Raw genomic sequence first — 20646 nt, 5'->3', positions numbered from 1 at the left:
TCAGTGAATTATCATAAAATTTTTTAAATTTATAAAAAATGATTTATATGCTAACAGAATTGATGATTTATCAAATTAATTTATTTTAGAAGATGATGATATGAAATGCAATTAACAAAAAAATAATATAATGTATGAATTGTCATTTAATTGCTTGAGATTTATGTTTTTGATTGGACTCATCATTTGTTTTTGACTTATTTTAGGTTTATTTATGTTTGTAATCTGATATGTTTCCATAAGTTGGAGGCCAGGATAAAAGATGTCTAAAATCTCTAAGTTAGATAAATTAAGATGAAATGGGTGTAGAGATAGCGATTTGATCAAAATATCAGCCAATTGTCTAGCAGAAGTGATAGGAAGTAGTTTCATGACACCAGCTTGTACTTTTTGGTGCACAACATGACAATTAATCTCCAAATTTTTAGTGTGCTCATGAAAAATTGGGTTGGCCTAATGTGAAGAGCGCTTTGGTTGTCACAATAAAGAATAGGTGGTCGATCACAAGTGATGTGAAGAGTACCAAACAAGTTAAAGATCCATTAAAGTTCACAAGTGGTATTTGTTAAAGCGCAATATTCAACTTCAGTAGATAAACGAGTTACGGTAGTTTGTTTTTTACTTTATCAACTAACCAAAGAGTCTCCTAAAAAGAAGCAATAGCCGGTGAAAGAGCGACAACTATCCGAACATCCAACCCAATCAGAGTCACTAAATTTTTTTAGCGAAATTGTAGAAATTTTTAGAAATAAAAGACCTTTTTCTGGATTTTCTTTTAGATACCAAAGAACACGGAAGGCAACATTGTAATGATTTTGAATTGAGTTCCGCTAGGGAGACAATAAGATATCTGTACAATATGTACAATGGGCTATTTATATGGCCCAATATAAAATAAAATTAAAAATAACCCACATTTATTCTATATTCAAAAGGGATGTTCATTTTTATGTTTAACAAAACCACATAATCCCTAATCCTAATTTTCATCCATTCCTCTAATCTCAACCGACGGTAACCCTATCCAGAACAGCTACCCAAAGTCGCCGCTGAACATCCCATCCCCGCGCCTCCACCGGACCTTGAACCTGCACCGGCGGCGAACAGAACTGCAGCGCCATTGCCTCCTTCGCGCGCGTCGACCCTCCCAGGCAGCAACCGGTTCGCTCCCTTGCCGCTGCACGTCCTACCGCCGCAGGACCTGGAGCCTCCATCAGCGCCGACCCGAAGTGCACCGCCCATCCTTCTTACGCGCGCGTTGACCGTGCCTGGTGACAGCTATTTCGCTTGGCAAGGGAACTCTGGATCGGGTGTCTTTTGCAGCGCCAATAACACGGGTCGGGTGCGTGACCTGCGTCAGCCTGCGGGCTGGGTCCTGCTTCCGGGGTCCGCCAGTTGAAGCCGTGAGCACAGATTGTTGTCGACAACCCACGGTTAGTTGGCTAAATTCTGATTTTCATGGTCCCTTTTGTTGTTGCTTCTAGTTGTATGTATAGATTATGTTGCTGAGGTGCCTGATTGTTCATAGTTAAAACTTCAGCTGTTGCAATTTGAGTGAATTGGACCGTTTGGCATAATATGTTGGTGTAGATGGTTGCAATTGATGTACTGTTTGCGCACGAAAGTCACAAAAGTTCGGTTTAAATGTCATATTGTTTTTTTCCTTTCTCGCTTTGGGGACCTTTGCATGCAATGTGGGGTAATTTAGTTGACCTGCGGCGTGCTTTAGTTGATATTAATTGGATGGTTACTTTATTATGTAATTGGATGGTTGGTTTTCATAGTCGATTTCTGCTTACTTGACTAAAGTTTTTTTTTATTTTGGACGGGTTCTCCTCTTACGTAACTAAGCTCGGAATATAAGTCATGAGAAAGTAAAGATGGTTACTTTGCGGACATTTGGAGAATTGATTTTCATGATCGTGAATGCCATTTTGATTTTATTATGTTGAAGGCTTGTTTGAATCTGTTGATGTTTGATGGTTTTTTTTGTCTCTTTTTGTTTAGTAAACAAATGCATACATGATCAGAATTTTCTCATTAGATTATGTTGCTGAGGTGCCTCATTGTTCATAGTTAAAACTTCAGATGTTGCAATTTGATTGAATTGAACCGTGCAGCCGTAGATGGTTGCAATTGATGTACTGTTTGCGCGGGAAGAGTCGCAAAAGTTCGGTTTAAATATCATAGTATTTTTTTTCTTTCTCGCTACGTGGACCTTTGCATGCAATGTGGGGTAATTTAGTTGACCTGCGGCGTTCTTTAGTTGACATTAATTGGATGGTTACTTTATTATGTAATCGGATGGTTAGTTTTCATAGTCAATTTTTTGCTTACTTGACTAATTTTTTTTTATCTTGGACGGGTTTTCCTCTTAAGTAACTAGGCTCAGAATATAAGTCATGAGAAAGTAAAGATGGTTATTCTGTAGACATATGGAGAGTTGATTTTCATGATCGTGAATGCCATTTTGATTTTATTATGTTGAAGGCTTGTTTGAATCGGGTGATGTTTGATGGGTTTTTTTTTCTCTTTTTGTTAATTAAACAAATGCATGCATGATGATCAAACCAAGTTCTGATTTGAAATAGCAAGTCCTGGTTTTTTTACTGAAATCAATGGCTAATTTAATATCCATTGATATGGTTATTTTTTAGATGTAAACATTGCTTTCTTGGGCTGCCATGTTGTTGCATTGTTTGAAACTAATTTACCTTGATGATTTCTGTGTTTATAATTTGGTTGAGCCGGTCTCAGATACCCATTAAATTCTTGCTGAGGGAATCCGTTCTGTTTCTGAGGAAATTCTCTCTAATTTTTTACCAGGTTATATACCGAAGAGCATCTTGCACTGGGTTGCAGAGGACATAGTGAATAATTACCCAGTAACTGCGTTCCAACTGTCCTGAATTCTGCAATCGTTAAAGAAAAATCAGATGGGCAAATGACTTGAATTTGGTTAAGCATTGAATTCATGATCGTTAACTTTGAACAAAGTTCTCGTGATTTAAAGTAGGCCGCTTATGTTTTAGCGTAACGTTGAATTTTCTTGTTTGGCTAATGTACTGGTTAAAATATTGGGAGTTTATTATGGGACAGTAGCAGGACGTAGTTGTGGTCGATCTTTTTACTTTTTGAATTCTTGTGACTCTGTTGATCTATAATTATTTAGGTATGACATAGTTACTAGTTAATCAAAATGAACATCCATGTTGTTTATGAAAATAACCATCTATATGCTTATTGAAATGAACATCCAGCTTCTTATGTCTTGATTCAGGGATTCATGTTTCGTATCTCAAAAGGGAATGACTTGAATTTGGTTAAGCATTTAATTCATGATTGTCAACCTTGAGCAAAGTTCATGATCGTTAACTTGAACGGGTGCTATGGTGAACACGGGGCGAAGCCCCGAAATCAACCATTGACTTGTACAGTAATTGTGAACATCTAGTTATTCATAGACACGAACATCCAACATATGTGTGTAAGTATAATAATAAAGTCACTACACTAAGTGGTGTTATATAATCTAAATGACCGAACATCCAACATATGTTTTGAATCGTATATTTCTTTTGAAAAAAACAAAAGAAAAGTGGTACTTGTCATCACAAAAACCAAACACAGTTTGCAACAAGACATGATAACTTAGAAACTTCATAGCAGGGTCCAGGGGAGAGCTTAATTGGCTTTGCTCTAACTTTTTCATTTTTCTAATTCTTTCTTGAAAGTGGTATTGTTTCGGTGTCACCAATGGACCCTGCTAGTCTTTGAGGAAACTATAATAAATTTTGGGGACCATATTTTTTGTATGGATATGACAATAATGCATGTTAGTTGTCTTATTTTAATAATTTGTACAATGATAATATATCAGTTTATTGTTTCTAAAACAAAGGGAAAAGAATGCAGTTACATCAATGCAATTACACATTTAATCTGCTCCAGAAATAATGTTTATCATCATACAATATAATAACTAATAAACTAATAGAAATAATCATATTCAGTACATAGGTTGATTTTACAACAACTTCGTCATACATAATCTCTTCTACATTGAGAAGGTGGTCGCCTAAATACATCAAGAAGATGAAATTGTCAAACTTCACCCGAAAAGCAGCTGCTGTTCATGATTTCTATGAATCCAAGTGTTGTCTGTTTTCAGAATCTTTGACCTTCTCTGCTCAATCTTCAATGTATCTACTGCAGGACTCAGAGGTTAGTAAAAAGATTTCAAGACTAAGTGTTTGTCATCACGAAAACCAAGCACACACTTATCATTCTACAAACTTTGTTTTCTTTTTATTTTCTATACCCTTTTGTGAGAATGCATAATAATGCAGTTATGTGAACATCTCATAACACAATGTTGGATCATTCTTTAATTATGTCTCAAAAGATCAAATATTCTATAACAAACTGCACATATCAGGATAACTAGACCATTGGCTACATTCATTGTATGCCTATACTTTATTTAAAAAAAAAATAGAAAAAAAAAAAGAAAGAAACTTACCATTAAGTGAAGTTGATAGAAATAAGCAAACAATCCTGATTCGATACCTGTTGAAGACCAAGAGGACCCAAAGACCTTGACTCTTCTTCAATATCATCCCAAAAGTTTTGGTCTTCTGAAAGTTACAAAGTAATAATTTCTATAAATTTCATCTTTGAAAAAAAAATTTTCAATGAGTAAATTAAACATCCAACCTCATGAGAAAGAAACCCCAAAACATAGAAAAATAAAATATTTTAGACTAAAACAATAAAAAAGGACGTTTATTATTCCACAAAATTCTCATAATTTTTTGCGATTTTTTTCAGAAAAGAAAGAGATAAAGGAAGAAAAAAGAAAGAGACTTCAACATAATTGTGTTTAGGATAAAACAAAAAATGAGCAACAGGACAACAAGCCACAACAAAATTGATGAAAAAATATGGTGAATAAAGGATTTATTTTAACGGTTTAAATAGTAATAATTTTGTTCTCTATTCATGGTCAAATTCATATTCATGTTTAGGCAGAAACAAGAACTTATTTGTTGCAAATACAATAATGATAAAAATAATATACAAAAAGATAGATAGATACAGAGACTTACAGAGCCATTAGTAAGAGAGTTGTGATCAGTTGGTCCTTGAGTTCCCATGATTAATCAGAATAATGATAAAAAAAATCCACAAAATATCCAACAAACTTTTATTCAAATCTGAAAAATTAATGACACTAAAAACATACAAATTGAAAACAGTACTACCGAGAGAAGATTATCGTGTTGGTGGGCGTCAGTCGCGGAGAGCAGAATCACAACAAGCCCGGTGGTGAGCAGGGAGGACGCCGTCGAGCAGCAAACGGTGGCGAGTTTCAACGGCCGTGCTAACGATGGTTTGGGTCGTTGTATCATGGTGGAGGGAGACATGAGGGAGGACGCGCCCGCTGGGGCGCGATTGAGGAGGGCGACGCGAGGGGAGCTTGGTGCGATGGATGATGGCAGCATGAGGGAGGAAGCGGGATGCCAGTGCTGAAAGAAAAAAAGAAGAAGAACGGCGCTGAGAGGAGATTAGAATTAGGGCTGCCGTTTGTGTTGAGGACACTAAGGAGAATCCTAATTTTATTCAAATTTTAAATATGAAACAATTAATTAGTTACCTATAATTTAATTTTAATTACAATTAAATTCCATTGTATGCATTGTACTATTAGGATATTGGCTCCTCATACTTTTCCTTTTGAATTAGTAAAGCCATAAATTGACTTAGTTGTTGAATAGCATAGATAATATCTAATTAAATAATGGNAATATATATATATATATATATATATAGGTTAAATTACACAGTTAGTCTCTATACTTTCAGTGAAATTACAAATTAGTCCCTATAATTTAAAAGTTTGTAATTGAGTCCCTGAAGAAAATTAAAATTTGTAATTTGGTCCTCAATAACGTTTACTGTAAAAAAAATACATATTTACCATAATGTCCACTTCTTCTTTTTTCTTTTTTTCCGTTATCCTTTCTCTTCCCCTCTTCTCCTCCCTTCTTCACTGGCAGCCATGGCCATGGCATCAACCACCACAGCATCTGCCACCATGTTACCATCAGGTTCCATGTCAAGTACAGATGGAATCACGAACCCAAACCTCCTACTAATAAGAGCTATTTTTCCATCGGGATCTACTTCTACTTCTTGAAGCATGGCAACACTCTCAGCTTGGGCACCATTCCCAACTGTCACATTGGACCTCACACAAAACTCATCATTATCAAATAATACTAATAATACTTCCACTCTTTCAATCAGGCATCATCATCCCTCTTAATGTTGTCCCTTTATTCTAGTTACCCAATTTTCAAGGTCACCCGCAAAACTTTGAGACTCAAACCCTACATAATCAATTAAAATTCTTCGGTCTTCAATTGTCTCAACAAGTTGTTGCCTCTTCCCAATCGGGAATCCAACCAACCACAGCAATAACCGCCATCTCTGGCTGATTCCTTTACTGCAGTCATCACCACCGATCCTAACTTCATTGCCGCTATTGCAGCCGCCATTTCTTCTGTCATCGGAGGTAACAACAACAACAACAACAACAACAACAACAACAACAACAATAATAAACTAAGCGGCACTTGAGATGGTAACAACAACAACAACGGCAGCCATCTCCTCCATAATCGGCACAATGATGACGAAGATCCCGTCATTGCTGAAGATGCTGTGAGCAGTCGAGAGTTGTTGCATTTAGGGTTGGAGGCGGAGGAGAGTTGAGGAGCAATGTGTTCCTTCAATTCATGATGCTCTTTCATCTTTTTCTTCTGTTTTGGAAAGTGGAGAAGTGATAGTGAGAGGGTTGTGGAGGGAGTGGGGTGGGTTAGGGATTTTTTGGTCATTTTAAAATAGTTAAATTATAGTGTTGGTCCCTATATTTTTACTAAAATTGCAAATTAGTCCTTACTGATAAACACGTGCAACTCACGTGTTAAAAATAGCGAATATGTCCTTTAAATCAAACGGTAGGGACCCAATTATAAATTTTAATTTTTTTCAGGGACTCAATTACAAACTTTTAAACTATAGGGGCCAATTTACAATTTCACTAAAAGTGTAGGGACTAACCGTGTAATTTTTCTTTATTTGATTAGACAAAAATACTCTTTTAAATTAATCAAATTTTAGAATTCAATTAATCCTAATTTTATAATTTCAAATAATTAAAACAACAAAACAAAAACATATTAAAAAAACAAAAAATTAAAATTGTTCTTCATCTTCTCCAATTCTTTTGAGTCTTGATCATTCGTGCCCCTCTAAAGAAAAGCAGTTAAAGACCCAGTTAAAGACCCAAACCAAATCGACAAAATCCTAGCCCTAGGTTTTTTGTAGCCGCTGTCTCCAGGTTCTCAGCGCTTCCGCTTCTTCCTCTTCTCCTGTCCGGAACCCAGGTAGCTCGGCACGTCGTCCCCATCCTCGCTGGCTTCTCTGTTCGTGGCTTGGAGCAGTTCGCCGTCGGATCACCGCTTGCCGTCGTCTCTACTCTCGTCGTCGTCTTGCCGGTTGCCGTCGTGGCAAACCTACGTCGATGACCACCTTCTCTGCGAAATTGAAGGCAACCACCTCTCCTCCGCCGCAATCATCGGCCAAGACGGCAGTGTTTGGGCTCAGAGCTCTAATTTCCCTCAGGTTATCTTTAATCCTTCTCAATTTCTCTCTCTAAAACTCTCCTTCTTTCTTAGTGCTTTGTTTTCCAGATTCATCTGTTCTTTTTTTTTTCCCCGTTAATTTTCCTCCGATTTATTAGATTTGATTTGCATGTGACATACTGACATATCCTATGGTTTTGGTGTTAATTTGATACATTCGCGCTTTAACCATAGCTGTTTAGTTTTATCAACTGGAGCTACTTGATTAATTTTTCAGATTCTTAATGTTTCACTTGTTAAGTGCAATTTATGCTATAAATTAAAGCTTGGAGTGAGTCATTAGGAATGACTTGGAGTTTGGACTGTGTGATTATCTGATATGAGATGCATTCCTTTTTATTAGTATGTAACAACATAAGATCAATCATACACTCGTTATTGTTATATATGAAATCGGATATTCACATCACTTGTGCAAGTAACATATGGCTGGGGATTTCAAGTGTGTTTGGTTCATAGCACAAGTCAAGTGATCCTTGCAATCTGAAATAGTTTTAGTTGATCTGTTCTTGATTGGTCTTTTGTGTTGTGCAGTTCAAGCCTGAGGAAATTACTGCTATCATGAACGACTTTGCTGAGCCTTGATCGCTTGCCCCCACCGGGTTGTACCTCGGTGGCACCAAATATATGGTTATACAAGGTGAACCCGGCGCTGTCATTCGAGGGAAGAAGGTACTGACTGTTTCTAATTATAGCTTGAATTTTGATTGCACAAGTTCATCAAAGAAAATACAACAATCTATGATAATGTGAATCTGCTAATCTGATTGAGTAAATTTATGATGTAATCATGGATTCAAATTGTGGTATGTGACTGCTTTAGGCCATAGCTCACAATGAATCAGCATCAGCGTAAAACTCATTGCTGCACCATGTCCATACCGTTGTTACCTTGATGCTGGTTTTGGCCATTGGTTGTTAAAATCTCAGCTTGTCCTTGTCATGCAGGGTCCTGGTGGTGTTACCATTAAGAAGACGAATCAGGCGTTGATCATCGGAATCTACGATGAGCCGATGACTCCAGGGCAGTGCAACATGATTGTTGAAAGGCTGGGTGATTATCTCATTGATACGGGTCTTTAAGTCCTCTTTGTTATTTCATGTTATCTGCTTGCTTATTTCACTGGCTCCTATACAAGGCTTCGCATCGATTTGCCAAGAGAATGCTCGATTGTAGTGTAATAATATTAATTAATGGTTATTCAAAGTCATGGGATCTGCGTCTAGGGAAGAAGTTATGGTGCTTGAGAAGTGAATGATAACTGTAATCTCTGTTGTGCTTTTTAGCGGGTATCTGTATACATTTTACAAGTGGTTTTAATGCTATGGGCATAGATTGGCATAACTTTCTAAAACCTTATATCTCCCATGCTTTTTCTTCTCAATTTTATCTATGCCCAAGGAATTTAATGTTATTATCATCACTGATTAACGTTTCTGTTAGCATCATAGTATATTTTCTTTTACTCTTGGAAGAAATGTTACACCTAATAGTTCTCATCAATTTTGAGATTTTTAAACTGTGTTCTTGGGGTGTCAAATTATGAGTGGAGAAAATGGAAAGGGATAGAAAATAGGGACAAAGAATCTCAATCCATTGGCTATGGACTTTTGATTAAAGTCTTATGTCTGCATTGTGTCTCCTTTTAAAATTTGACACATGCATAAATTTCGTCCCCGTTTTCGCCAAGAATTTGGCACTCAGAAACAAATAGGATAGAAACAAATATTTGACTATCCACAAGTATCAAAATATTCATGGCTTGATGAGCACAAGTTTTCTTTAACCTCAAGAACCAGATGAACTTTTTATTAAACAGGGTTCAAATAAAATGTTCCCCTTAGGCCTTAACAACATAATTTATTTTTTAATTCCCTTGTATTTCTTGTGCGTCTTACGATCTAACAATTTCCTTTGTTGAGTTTACGGAAATATACAACATAAAAGTTCACAAGGGACAATCCACATAGTACATTCTTTTAGAGACAAACAATCCCGAACATGATACTACTCATCACCATAAAAGAGGATAAGAAATCTTTGAATATGTAGTGATACAAGTATATGTTTTCTGACGAGTTGGCATGTATAGATGGGGGAACCCCACTCTGCATAAAGTAGAAAATTGGAAATAAACCAACTGTACTTACAACATTTTTTGTATAAACTATTCACAAACCAATGACAATGCAAACTAACAAAATACAAATCTAGAAACGACCCAAAAAGTACATACCAATTCTCCACGCTGGTCTAAAGCTTCAAGATAACAGGTATATCTAAATCCAATTTGTTGAGGAAAGTACATACCAATTCTCCACGCTGGTCTAAAGCTTCAAGATAACAGGTATATCTAAATCCAATTTGTTGAGGAGATAGCTGACGGAAAGAATAATCTCTCTTATTATAGAAGACGGTTGGATAACACTATTGCTGCTTATAGTATCCACCTTGATGAGGTGGAGGGTATGGAGATGGAACGGTATATGGAGGCCTGGGAACAGAACCAGGTTGCTGAGCCGGCGCATTATAGTATGGACCACGCCATCTAGGATATGCAGGTTGGCCATACTCTGCTGGTGCCTACTGATGAACCTAATGGGGTTGGTATGGAGCGGCAGATGTTGGTGGAATGTGGTATGGAGGTGGAGGCTGATGCGCTGCTGAACTATATGAGGGAAGGGGATGTCCGTAAGAAGAAACCGGAGGCTGCTCAGGTGGTTGATAATAAGGTGTTTGGGGATAGGATCTGTTTGTTGTGTACTGGGTCTTTGGTTTTGGCTTCCAACTAGTAGGTAGCTACTACTAAAAGCACCTGAGTTTTTATCTTAGATGACCGTAGCAAACACCTTATTTAATTTGTTACTAATTAAGTTCAATATATATTCATCTCATACCAAATCCATTATTCTATAAGTAACGTTTCATGTATTCATGAACAGTAGTGTACTTCACTTCGGAATAGAGCTCACAAGCTTCAACTCCACCATCTCCTATCTCAAAATTTGCAAGACACCCTTCAATGCAAACATGGTAGTAATGCACCATTGCCACTTGTTCTGCATATGATTTTCCTGCATGTTTCAAAATTAATAATGTAATTAACAACTTTGAGTTCCTTTTCTAGTGTTATTTTCACTATTATTAGATATATGTGTATCTAACATTCTCACCTTTCATGGAACTCAAAAATTGCTCAGCAGAAATTGAAGATTTCTTCAACTCTTTCTCAATCAACTTTTTCTAAGTTTGTACAATTTCTAACGGCGATAATATGTTTTTAGGTGGCCTTATATAAACTGTTTTGTTCAAAGTTTTAGTATTATCTATGGTCTTAATAGTATACTTGGCTATGTCATCTTCATCCACAATAATAGCTGTCGAATTTGAGAGACATAATATATTATTAATTATATAATTAATCAAATGGTATATGCTACTTAATTAGACATATGTATGTTCAACTAACTTCAATAATAATATTAATATAATAACAACATCAACTAAATTTTGTATGTCCAAGATGCATGATAATAACATGAATCATGAAATTTCAGTGTTCTATCATAAAATTATAGGGTTAATCAATTTTTGTATCTGTAAAATTGTAATTTGTAATTATTTTGGTTTATATAATTTTTTTCCTTAAATATTTGAATTTAATTTAATCCTTTATGTTAGAAAAAAATTGAAAGTAATTAAATTATAATATATCTCATTTTATCACATTATCATTTAGCATGATTCTGAGAACTAAATCGAATTGGTTGATTCAATTCGATTAATTGAAAACTGACTACTAGTAGTTAGATTTAAGATAATAAAAATTTTGTCAATAAATTAGTCAAAAATTGAAAAAATAGTTAAAAAACAGTTGATAGATCGAATCAGTATAATTTTTTAGTGATTAATTCTAAGCAAGAAAATAGAAAAAAAAAAGACAAAATTTACCATATTTAATCTTAAATAATATGTTGTTATGAAAACAATTAGGTAATAACTCAAGCTAAGTATATATATAAGAAGATGCATAGTTTAGTAATTACCCTTGACATTGCCGTCTCCATAGAAGACCACAGAATCCCTTGAAGGCATGATAGCGCCAAGTTGGCAAAGACCACCAAGAAAGTAACCAGCAAAACAATTAGCAGAAATATAGGTATGTGCGTTGCATGCATAAAGCAAAATTTAAACACCTAACACTTGTTTAAATAGATTAGTGAATTAATCACTAAACCAATTTAAATTGATCAATGAAATATTTTTGGACAGATTTTTTGATTGGGCTGTCCAGCCCAATCCCTGGGCCCAACAATCAGAAAGAGAAGCTAGCCTAATGGGGGAGCCATAGAAACAACTTGAATTGTTCACTGAATAAAGAAACTAGTTGAATTCAACTTTGGCGTGAATCCCTCTCATTTCTCGACTCTCGGGGACTCAGAATCGGGCAAGGAACGGCTGCATCCTTCGCCTTCAGTTACGGTGATCGTGAATCTGCCCCCTGCGCTCGCCAACTCTAGCTCCATGTGTTCTGATTGATTGAAATCTCTTGTGCACGCTTCCTTTTTTGCAATCGCCGCTACCTCCCGCGGCGGGGTCGTGCTCCAGTTTCTTGGCAGTTCCCCTTAGCCTCATCGAAGTTATGGTGTGAGCAAGCGGCCAAGCCCAGTGCGGCGAAGCTGGCCATGGCTGAATCAACGGCGAGCACGCAGAGCAGCAGCAACAACAACCACCGGACCGAAGAACAGGACGATGACTACATGGGTGACCTCTCACGCTTCCTTCCATCTGAGACTCTTCCAAAACCTTCATCCAAGAAGGTATTACTTCTCGCCGTTTTACTCTCCTCCATTGTCGTTTCGTTCTGTCGCTCCCTTTTACTCAATTAGGTATAGTGATCTGATTTCACATGATCTTGCAATTGTGTCTCTAAATTTTAGTTCTTATGTTTTCTTGTGTTTGTAAACTTTAGTCCTTGGTGTTAAGAATTAATAAATGATGAAAGAAAAACGGTGCTTGATGTAATTTATGACGAGTTTAAGGGCTTGTTTGGGTAAGCTTTTTAAAAAAGATCTTTTTTCGAGTTATTTTTTTTTTAAAGATCTTATGAAGAAGGAAAAGTAATTTTATGTTTGGATATCTCATGTAAAAAGGTCTTTTTATCAATCAATTATGTTTGGGTATAACAATATAAAAGTACTTTTTTGTTTATTTATTACATGAAAAACATCTTTTTTTAAAGGAAAAAAGATCTTTTAAAAAAAAGATGTAAATTACAGCTTCTCAAAAAAGATCTTTTTTTTTATTTTACTAGTGCTTTTACTTTTACTACTAAAAATTTGCTAAACACGTTAAAAAATAAAAAAAGATATTTTTTCATTGAAAAAAGATCTTTTTTTAACAAAATAATGGCGCCCAAACATGCACTAAGTAGATAAGTGAGCTAATTACTTGACGAACCAAGTAGATGATAACTGGAATAGATTACGATGCTCATTCTAATATCACGTAGAAAATGAGTCTTCTTTTTGAAAATAAAAGTTTGCAGAAATTAATTCTGCATATATCTAAGATTTCAATTATCTGTTTTGCTTACCAGGTCTTTGGTTTCTTCATATATCTAATGTACCAATTATCTGTTTTGCTTGCCAATTTTTTAGTTTCTTTAGTTTTGTTCATCATATAAGGTGGGACTAAGGATAGCAATTCATCTTTCTAAAGAATAAAGCATTGCTGCTAGATTATTATCCCCAAAAGTTTCAGTTTGGAAATAGTTTTGAAAATGGGAGTGTTGTCTCATGCATTTTCGAAGATATATGAGCTTTTGCTTTTATATGTCTATTTGAAAGGAAAAACAAATGGGAACTTATGTAATGTTTAAATTATGGATTAAATTATGTTAACCTCTTTTATTTTACGGATTATATGTACTATAGTTGCATTTTGGTGAAGAGGATCCCTTTCTTATGTGCAGATCTCTGGCAAGAAAGACCCTCCGATCAGCTCTTCCAAGAATAAGTTAAAAACACTCAGCTGGCAAGAACGGCGAAAACTTGAAAGAGAAAGAAAACAGAAAGAAGAGGATGAGCAAACATTGGCAAAAGTGGAAGCTCCAATACCACAATCCAACATTGGGTTTAAGCTGCTCAAACAAATGGGTTATACGCCCGGTGCTGCCCTTGGCAAAGAGGGTTTGGGTAGGGCTGAGCCAGTGGGGATTGAGATTCGACGATCGCGAGCTGGTATTGGCCTAGATGATCCTCACAAGGAGAAGAGGAAAAAGGAGGAAATCATCGCTGAGAGAAAAAGGAGGAAAGAGGAGGATCTAATGCAAGACTTTGGGTTGAGACAGAAGTCGCGATGGCAGAGTAAGAGAGTTGTAGCCAATTTCCATAAGGCAAAGGTTGCCCTTGATCAATTAGAGAATAGAGAAATCATTGAACCGGAAAAGAATGAGGATGATGAAGAAAAGGAAGATGAGGAAGAGGAAGAAATAACAGAAGAGGTACGTAACTAAAAGGTTATATTTTTGGTTGAACGCTCCTTTTAACCATGTTTTGGTATTGATTTATGTTGCATCCCTGAATAACACATGGAAACAGCACAAATGTTTTCTTTTTCTCTTGATCTTAACTGCTCAGGCACACACATTAAGTCAATACACTTCCATTGCTGATTAATTTTCTCCTCGTTATACTCTAAATACCAAGCGATTTAAACAAATATTATTCATTGCACTTTGTCATCATTTGATCCATTTAAGCCGATCCTACCTAGCCATTGGACAAAGCTTACTTGTCGTTGTTGTATTTCTTATACTTTGAAATTCATTCTTGTTGAACTTTGTTAATCTATTCCTGCATTCGTATTTGGTTGCAACTGTGATAGTGATACATGTAATCGATTCAGGATTTGCAAGAAGTTTTGATGAAACTGAGGGATGACCACAATTATTGCCTCTTTTGTGGATGCAAGGTGAGTAACAACACACAGAGTTACTTTTTATATATTTGTTTTGTAGTAATACTAAAAACCAAACTTTGACACTCTTGAAACTCATAATTATCTATAAATTAAATTTTGATTTTTATATGTTTCTTCAGTATGAATCAAAGGATGCTCTCTTGACCAACTGCCCTGGAACCAATGAAGATGATCACTGACTTGATGGTATCTGAGATGAACCTGACTGTGCGTTGTCGTCTCTTCTTTTTCGCCAAGCAAGCGCTGTTGCCTGTAAATGCATATTGCAATGATGTGAACATGGATATGCATTATATTTTGCCTGCCGGAGCCTATTATCGTTGAGCTCAAGCTTGCCTCATCACTAACCCCAATGCCTAATGGCATACCTTATTATAGGGTATGAATTAGTTGATTTGATGTAGGGTTTATGTTATACTTCAGTTTAGTTCAAATGAGTTTTTCATTGTAATTTTCTCTTCATTTTTATTATTTAGACTCAACATCTGTATAGATTATTGACCACCATTCCAATATATGCTGCTTTGGTCAATTTATCCGTAGACCCTAAAATAATCTTAATATATCATTAATCATTATCATGGTCATTTAAATTTCTCTTGTTGGAAACACAATTCTAAGAAAAGAAAAAAAAATTAAAAACACAATAAGCAATCAACCACATTTTTTGCTGATTTCATTTAAACAATCAATTCTCCAAACATCAAAAGTCATTCTTTAAGTATTTTTTTTTTGGAATAGCCCAAGATTAAACCCCATTAATTAACACGCATGTACTACATCTTCCAAATAAATGTTAAATTGCAGAAAAAGCACCCTCAGTTTATCTAGAACAAAGTTAAACAAATTAACTACATTAATAAGTAGTTCTTAATTCACTAAAAAATTAATACATAAATCTATTCGACCAAAACAAAAGTCTGTACAAAATTGAACCGGATATATATAAAAAACTAAAAATAAATAAAAAAGAAAAACAAAAATTAGATATACTTGATCATAAAACTTTTTTAAACCGTTTTAACATGTCATTGTGAAATTTATTTGGAATAATGGGGACATCATCCTTTGGGATGAACCAGTCTTTGTTAAGTTCTAACAATTGCATTGCAAAATACTCTGGCCATGTCATATCATTGTCATCTTCATCATCATCATCATCACCATCTCCCTTTTCCTCACAGTTTGCCTCAATTCCAATAGTAGTATCAAAAGCCTCAACCTGTATTTCATCCTCATTATTCTCTAATTGATTTGTTAGTTCTCTCTGAATCTCATCAATCTTCTCATCTCCATTATTCTCTGATTGGTTTGCTTTGTCTGATTGGTTTGGTGATTCATTTTGAATCTCCATCCTTTCATCTCCATTCTCTGATTGGTTAACAAATTCTACTTTCCCAGCATAATCATTGGCATTCTAATATGAAGAACACAATAATAATATCAATAACTTGACCTAATGATGATGATGATGATGATGATGATGATGATGAAAGGCATAAAACAAAAACTGCACGTTCACCATTTGTGTTATTCAGATATGTAAGTAGTATATGATTATAGAAAATAAGGTAGGAAACCAAGTCAAATTAAATATCCAAACTAGCATCATAAATTCAGATTTACTTTAATCTAAACAAAATTTAATAATTTTCATACACAATTTCAATTGGAAGAAGAAAAAAAAAATACAGAATAATGCTTACAATACGAATACTATGATGAATGTGACATTTGTTGTAAAACGGAAATTTTTTTTCTTTTTGTTAAAGAATAATTATTATTTGACTTTCGCCCAATATATATGCAAATCAAGTTGGTTTCTAAATTAAAGTAAATAAGTAAGGTCTACCAGAAAATAAGCTGTAATTCTTAAATCAATTACTAAATCTTTAATTATTTTATTTAATTACTTGAACTACTTTATTCGCCTATATTCTTTCAAAATCAAAATCTTTTATTTATTTAGTCTTGCAAACAAGAGCAGCTGTAATTATAAATTAAAACATCTTTGCTCCATTTAAATAAAAGAGCCATTAATTATAAATATGTAGCTAGTAAGATACGCAAATATGGATTTAAATAATCAAAAAGTGATTTCTTTCATATCCAATTAATTTGAAGGTATTATATATTCTTCTTACATGTTCCAATTAATTGATGACATGTGTATTCATTAATTTCAATCAGTAAATGAATTTTTAATTTTTAAAAATAAAAATTGAATTTAAGAAAGAGAGAAGAATATAGAATCCTAATCCTTTTCATCTAATTTTGTCTTTTTCTCTTCTCTATATTCACATAAAAAATTCATTTTAAACTTTGAATAGAAGAATAGTAAAAAGAACAATCGATTGTTCTGAGTTCCAACAACAAAGTTGGCGACTTTGAATTGAAGAACAGTAAAAAGAACGATGGATTGCTCTGGGTTACAGCAACAAGATCGAGGACTTTAGAAGATTAAAAGGAGAAAAAAGAAGATATATCCTGAGAGTGAGGAGAGGGAAGAAGAAGAAACGAATTTCTTTTTGTGAATATAGAAAAGAGAAGAAGACGAAATTAGATGAAAAAGATTAGAGTTCTATGTTCTTCCCTCTTTCTCCAGCACCATTACAACGGCTCAATTCTTTTTTTTTTCTTTTAAATAATTTATTTAAGGTTTATCATATATGATGGTTTGATTTAACCAGACTTAAATGTATGTATAGTGTATTAAGATATGTATATATAAAATATTTTATACATGTATTAAATTCATTAATTTTTATTTTTAAAAATAAAAAATTCATTTGCTGATTGGAATTAATGAATACACATGTCACCAATTAATTGGAACATGTAAGAAGGGTACGGAAGAAATCACCTTTTTAATTGGTTATGGAAGAAATCACCTTTTTAAATTTAATTATTCTGTTGGTTCCTATAGTTTTGTAAAATTTTTAATTAGGTTCTTATACTTTTTTCTTTTTAATTGAGTCTTTGCACCAAATTTTATTTTTAATTAGGTCTTTATATTTTTTTCTTTTTATTTGGGTCCCTGCACTAATATTTTTTTTTAATTGGATCCCTATATAATTAAACGAGGTTTACTGTTATTCTTTCTAAATCTGCATAAAACATAATTATTCATCTGCAAGGAAAATATATAAATACATTAACCTTTGTTTAATTGGAATTGGAGCAAGACAGAAATAATGTAGCGGTCATTATATATATCAACCGAAAAGAAATTATCCAAGGTTGTGTAATTGAGAAACTAAGCATAATGTAGCGGTCATCTTGGTTGTGTTTTGATTTTGTTTCTTAAATAGAAACAGAAATAATGAGAAAAATAAAATAAAATAAGACGAATATTTTTTGTTTTTAGACAGAACACTTTTACAACTCTATGTCCATCAGCAATTGAACCTTTAATCTATTATCGAAACGTTACCGAACACAGTCCAACAAGAATTTAGTTTGTACTGGTTCTTTTGATTCAAATTCTAAACCTCTGGTTAAAGAATATGCGCAAAATTATGATACTTACATTGGATGGATTTGGTAACAAAGAAGAATCAATGCTATATTGATGCAAGATCCATCCACCATCATGGCTAGTACCACTCTTCTCAAAGCGATATCGTTTCCTCATTCCAATGCGCTGGTTAGTTTTATTGGCCATAATCTCTTTTCCGATGTCTTCACCTTCCCAAAAACCCAACCCAATGGTGCGAACCATCCGCAAGCTGTTAGTTGAGAACTTCCTTTTCAGAGTAGTGAAGAAATAGAGGTCCTTCCCGTCATAAGAATTTTCAACGTTTTCTTCCCAAATTTTCCATGGATTCTTCTCCGTACCAAACAATTCACCTTCAAGAATGGTTCCATTGTTTGGTAGAGGCCTCCCATTGATTTTGTTAAGGAGAAAATCTTGAATGAGTTCTTCATCGGTAGGCTTGAACTTCTTGCTTGCACCTGAAGGCAACTTTGTTGAAGCCATATTCAAGATTAAAAAAGAAAGAAAGAAACAAGGAATTAAGAAGATTATTGAAGTAAGTGGTTTAATAATGCGGTAGTAGAGTTTATATATTGGATGAAAGTATCTACTAATTGAAAAAATAAAAAGATTGAAATATGACAATTTATGTTCGTTTTGATTTTGCCTGGGATGTTTCGGTTCAAAATAATTATGTTATCTTTTTATTTTAATTTTTCAAAAAAAAATCTAAGATAAAAAATACTCTTTTTTTTTGACATCGACTAAAGTTAAATGTGTCAATTTTTAATATCATATCATCAAAAAATAATTAATTATATTTTAAATTTAATATTATATCTTCTAATTGAATTTAAAAAGATATCATATGTTATCTTATATTAATAAAATATCTTGCTAGGAATTTATTTTAATTTTTTAATTTATTTGTGGGTAATATATATATTAATTATAATAACAAATTATGCTATTTCAAATTAAATGACTTATATAATGGTGATCTCATTTATTGTTTTTAAATGCTAAATTGAATAAGTTATTATTACTTTTGATTTGGAATTAAATGAGAATAAAATCGGATATTATCTTTTATTCCTTAGATAATTATCTTTTGGATTTTAGATATATTATCTTTTGACTTTAGATACTATTTTATTTGACTTTTAGGGTTTAATGGGTGTCATGCTCAAATATAAATAGTGCCTTCAGGGTTTGGGTCCCCAATATACTAAAGTCGCCTTTGTTGTTCTTTCCCCCTCAAAAGAGTCACAATTCAGCCGCCTAGGAATACAGAAGACTTTAGTTGAGGAAGATCGAAAGAACCACAAGATCTAAATTCTTCTGTCAATTCCTGATTTTATGAGTAAAGGTACGCTTCTGCATTATAATATATTTTTGGTGATTTAATATGAATGATCTAAATTACTAAAATTAATTTATTCTAACAAGTGGTATCAGAGCCATTCATAATTGAATCATCGATATTAAATTTTAATCTCATTGGATCAATATATATTTGTGTTGTTGCTCTCCTTTTGGATCAACTTTATTTTATGGATCTGATGAGTTTATTATTTATTTTTTATGTGCATACATGGACTCTAAGTGTTTTCTTTATACATTGGTTTATTTGTTCATTAAAGTAATGTTTTTGTATATATGAATGCAGTGCGTCCTAACACATGATCAAGTAATATATATATGTGGATAATAATCATGCAGACATATATGCCCTTTTTATCTTTGTTTATGGATTCGTTTTTTTAAGGAAGAAAACAATTGATAATAAGTTGCTAAATATATGGAATTTGATTTTGAATCGACTAACCTCTTTGAATTTAATATGAATTTAAATTTTATACATATATAACTTCTGTACGTTGATATGTATAAAGTTAAAGAATATTAAGGATTAAGTTTTCTTTTATTATTATTGTTTTTTGGTGTTATACATATTTATTTTATAGAAAATTTAATTTTTTTTATGATATATTGTGAATTTAATTTTGTTTCGCAATAATATTAGCAATTTTCATATTTAAATATATGTATAACTAAGGAGGTCACACAATATTATATGGTTATTTTATATTGTCTTATACTTCTATGCTACTTAAATACTTTTATTTTGTTACATAAAGTATTTTTTTATTGTTATATAAGGAAATTAGTAACAATTTAGATTATTATACCCACCTATTTTATAAAAATTTGGTTTTAGAATAAATTGATTGAATATTATGCTACTAAAGTAGCCTTTTTTGTGAAAATTGATTTATTTAAAACATTAGGAATATGGTGATATGTAATTCATGCGAAATATTGGTCAGCCCAAAAGAAGGCTTATATTTGGCCAAATTACATACACATATTGATGGTAAATAAATATTTGGGTAACTAATTAAGAATAAAGTAATGGTTGTTATTTATGCGGACAATAATAGGCCCAAAGGAAGTTTATTGTTTGGCCAAATAAT

At 33.5% G+C, this 20646-nt stretch overlaps 3 protein-coding genes and 3 pseudogenes across 3 annotated transcripts; 3 read left to right on the top strand and 3 right to left on the bottom strand.

Annotated features, from left to right (window-relative positions):
- On the top strand, positions 5865-6814 carry LOC110264418 (annotated as a pseudogene).
- Positions 6644-9094, top strand: LOC107607891 (annotated as a pseudogene).
- Positions 10012-11870, bottom strand: LOC107606183 (annotated as a pseudogene).
- LOC107606182 (G patch domain-containing protein 11) lies at positions 12073-15133 on the top strand. Its single transcript, XM_016308183.2, has 4 exons — positions 12073-12530; positions 13685-14215; positions 14620-14685; positions 14814-15133. Exons 1-4 carry the CDS (start codon positions 12396-12398, stop codon positions 14871-14873), a joined length of 792 nt encoding a protein of 263 aa, XP_016163669.1. The 5' UTR covers positions 12073-12395; the 3' UTR covers positions 14874-15133.
- On the bottom strand, positions 14917-16340 carry LOC110264419. The gene has a single exon (XM_021106477.1). It carries the CDS (start codon positions 16046-16048, stop codon positions 15692-15694), a length of 357 nt encoding a protein of 118 aa, XP_020962136.1. The 5' UTR covers positions 16049-16340; the 3' UTR covers positions 14917-15691.
- Positions 18158-18673, bottom strand: LOC110265155 (NAC domain-containing protein 43-like). Its single transcript, XM_021107985.1, has one exon. The coding sequence runs from the start codon at positions 18671-18673 to the stop codon at positions 18173-18175; it is 501 nt and encodes a 166-aa protein (XP_020963644.1). The 3' UTR covers positions 18158-18172.

Source organism: Arachis ipaensis, chromosome B07 (assembly GCF_000816755.2).
Source record: "Arachis ipaensis cultivar K30076 chromosome B07, Araip1.1, whole genome shotgun sequence".
Lineage (NCBI taxonomy): Eukaryota > Viridiplantae > Streptophyta > Magnoliopsida > Fabales > Fabaceae > Arachis > Arachis ipaensis.
The sequence above is the reverse complement of the archived record's forward strand: the minus strand, read 5'-3'. Positions and strand labels throughout refer to the sequence as shown.

Bases quoted from the DNA above. Each gene is read 5' to 3' on its own strand.
- LOC107606182 (XM_016308183.2), top strand. From the start codon at position 12,396: ATGGCTGAATCAACGGCGAGCACGCAGAGCAGCAGCAACAACAACCAC. The intron at 12,531-13,684 runs GTATTACTTCTC...TCTTATGTGCAG, and splicing joins CAAAACCTTCATCCAAGAAG to ATCTCTGGCAAGAAAGACCC. The intron at 14,686-14,813 runs GTGAGTAACAAC...ATGTTTCTTCAG, and splicing joins GCCTCTTTTGTGGATGCAAG to TATGAATCAAAGGATGCTCT.
- LOC110264419 (XM_021106477.1), bottom strand. From the start codon at position 16,048: ATGGAGATTCAAAATGAATCACCAAACCAATCAGACAAAGCAAACCAA.
- LOC110265155 (XM_021107985.1), bottom strand. From the start codon at position 18,673: ATGGCTTCAACAAAGTTGCCTTCAGGTGCAAGCAAGAAGTTCAAGCCT.